Source organism: Penaeus vannamei, chromosome 37 (genome assembly GCF_042767895.1).
Source record: "Penaeus vannamei isolate JL-2024 chromosome 37, ASM4276789v1, whole genome shotgun sequence".
Taxonomy (NCBI): Eukaryota; Metazoa; Arthropoda; class Malacostraca; order Decapoda; family Penaeidae; genus Penaeus; species Penaeus vannamei.
The window spans coordinates 2,674,934-2,677,433 of NC_091585.1; the positions used below are offsets into that span (position 1 = coordinate 2,674,934).

General features: G+C 37.7%; 1 protein-coding gene across 1 annotated transcript in view; it reads right to left on the reverse strand.

The window, feature by feature from the left end:
• The window catches only part of LOC113824547 (sphingosine-1-phosphate phosphatase 2), a gene marked incomplete at its 5' end in the record, with an annotated part of 21,893 nt that overhangs the window by 693 nt on the left and 18,700 nt on the right, over nucleotides 1-2,500 (reverse strand). The window contains 1 exon segment of the mRNA XM_070115314.1: nucleotides 1-255. This exon segment is cut by the window's left edge and continues 693 nt beyond it. Within this exon segment, the coding sequence (XP_069971415.1) occupies nucleotides 76-255 (180 nt within the window).

Consider the following 2,500-nt stretch of genomic DNA (forward strand, 5'->3'; position numbering starts at 1 on the left):
AATAAGAATAAGGATGAAAATAAAAATAACAACATATATTGGATGAAGAACTAGAAGAAAAAAAATTGAGTCCACTCAGACTTCAGTGTAGAAGGTCGGCCTCTCAATGCCAATGAGCCTGAACGCTAGGGGGCCTGTATACACGATGGTGAATCCAATGGCAATGTATGTGATGAACTTGTAAAAAAGCTCTACAATGAGGCGGTGACGGCTGGTCAGGCTGCCCGATTTGTTGACATAGTCTTCTGCTTTGACCTGTGGAAAAGGGATAATGCAGTTGGTGTGTGCATCTATAGGTTATTCCCTCTCTGTTACTGGCGAGAGAACAATGACACAGGTGGAAAGGACCAAAATAAATCAAGAAAATCTTTCTCGTCCTTTTTTTAAGATATGTACATACTTGCAGTAATGATTAAAAGGATTCAATCATTATCTGTGTGACTCAAAATCATTTGCCCTACTCTTTTGTTTTTATCTGCACTTCATTTAGAAAAAATATCCTACCAAACATTAGAGGTCCCTTAGTATCATGAATTCTTAAATTTTTGTGAATAACTGTAACAGCAATAGAACAGTAATGTAGAATAAACAGAAATTCTAATATACAGCAAAGTAAAATGAGGTTACAAGTCTGCACACCCACACAAATGATTAACCCTACATTGACAGTGTAAGAATTTTCTGTGTGGCACTCATTCTGGTGACAACTCGCGACTGTCTAGCCTTTCCAGCAGGAAGTTCGCTGTGTAGAGCTGGCCCTGCTCGCTTGCTCGCTAGAGTGAGTCATGACACACATACATGTCTGAAAAGTCAGCTTTCCATGACAGCTATAGCCATGCCTATCAGTAAAAGGTTAAAGCCGTATTGCCATTTAACATCACAACCATCTTATCTACATAGAGAACAACATAACCAGTATTAATTCTGCAACTAATCATTCTTTCAACTGAATGTTTCCCTTCCTATGACTCCCAATTTTTTTACTCAGAAAAAAGAGTAAAGAATAAGCAGGCCACCAAAACCTTTTGTAATACTCAGAAAACATTCAAGTGCTCTTTTCCAGCCACACAAAGAGAACTCTAGACAGAAGGACCAACTCGCCTGGGAGCAGCAATTAATCCTCTGAATATGAGTTCTTTCATAAAAGGGATCTCAAGATTTACAGGAGAAAGACAATCTTCCGAAATTTCCTATGGAAGTCGCTTGGGGCCAATGACCCCTCCAATCAAGTATCAAATATTAAAGTGGTCAGCCACCCAGAGCTAATCTGTTGTAAAGGGTACTAACAGGTTCATAGCATTGGAAACTTTGGCTTACCACACATCAGCTAACTATCTGAACAGCACATTGATAAAAATGTTGGCAATTCAACTATAGATTTTCAGTGTTCATTAGTTTTGTTATACATAAATGTATATATAACAGCAGAATATATATATCATATATTAACATATTATAACATATGCATATATATATATAACAGCATAACATATATATAACATATGCATATAAATATAACAGCAGAACATATATATAACATATAATACATATATACAACAGAAGAACCTAACCACTGGTCATCACCATCTTAAAATGGTATGATCTCTGCCTCTCTCAACTACAGCTTTAAAATAAATAAATCTGATTACAAATAGAATCAGTGTTAATAACTTTATCTTACATGTTACAAGTAAAGCCTTTTTGTTTGATTCTCTTAACCACTAGCCGCCAGGTGGAATATATGTACATGCCATGGCTGTTGTGGACTGAAAAATGGATGGTATCGTATCATGACCATTCCCACACTATTGGCTAGTCGGACAGAGTTTGTTTTTCTCCAATTGTAGCAGCTTCATTTATATAGTAAAGATTTTAGGCAATAGCACCTGTAATGAAGGTAAACCTTCAAAATTATAATATTTCTATAAATTATAGCAAAATAACAGCTTTTATGTGCCAAATGCCACTCGCAAACCACTGAACAAGCCGGGCCAAAACAAGGGTAACTGCTGACAATCCCATTATTATGTCCACTTGCGGCATTGGGTTAATTTCCATTTTCCAACTCTGATCTTCATCCTTAATGATGGGTAAATATATAAAAGAGAAGCAGACAGTGAAAGACTGTTGCAGTAACAAGGGTACATACATACAGAAGTCAAAACAGTAATGAAAGGAAAGTTACTGGTTCAATGTGTCTGCAGGAGATTAAGCTAGAAAAAGGAAGTGTACATTTACTGGATTTATTTAGGCCCTTCCAACCTCATTTTCCCTCTTCTTCATCCTCACCATTTCCCCTTTATTCTCAGTCTCCTATTTCCTCACTTTTTACCCCCCAATTCTCTGTCTCTGTCACCCTCACCATCAACCCGCTTTTCTTCCTCTCCCTTATTCTCAACCTTTCCTCCCCAATGCCCCCTCTCCCTCGTCTTGCCCATTTCTCCCCAATCCTCATCCTTCTACCCGCATTCTCCCTTTCCTCCTCCCCTTCATTTTCACC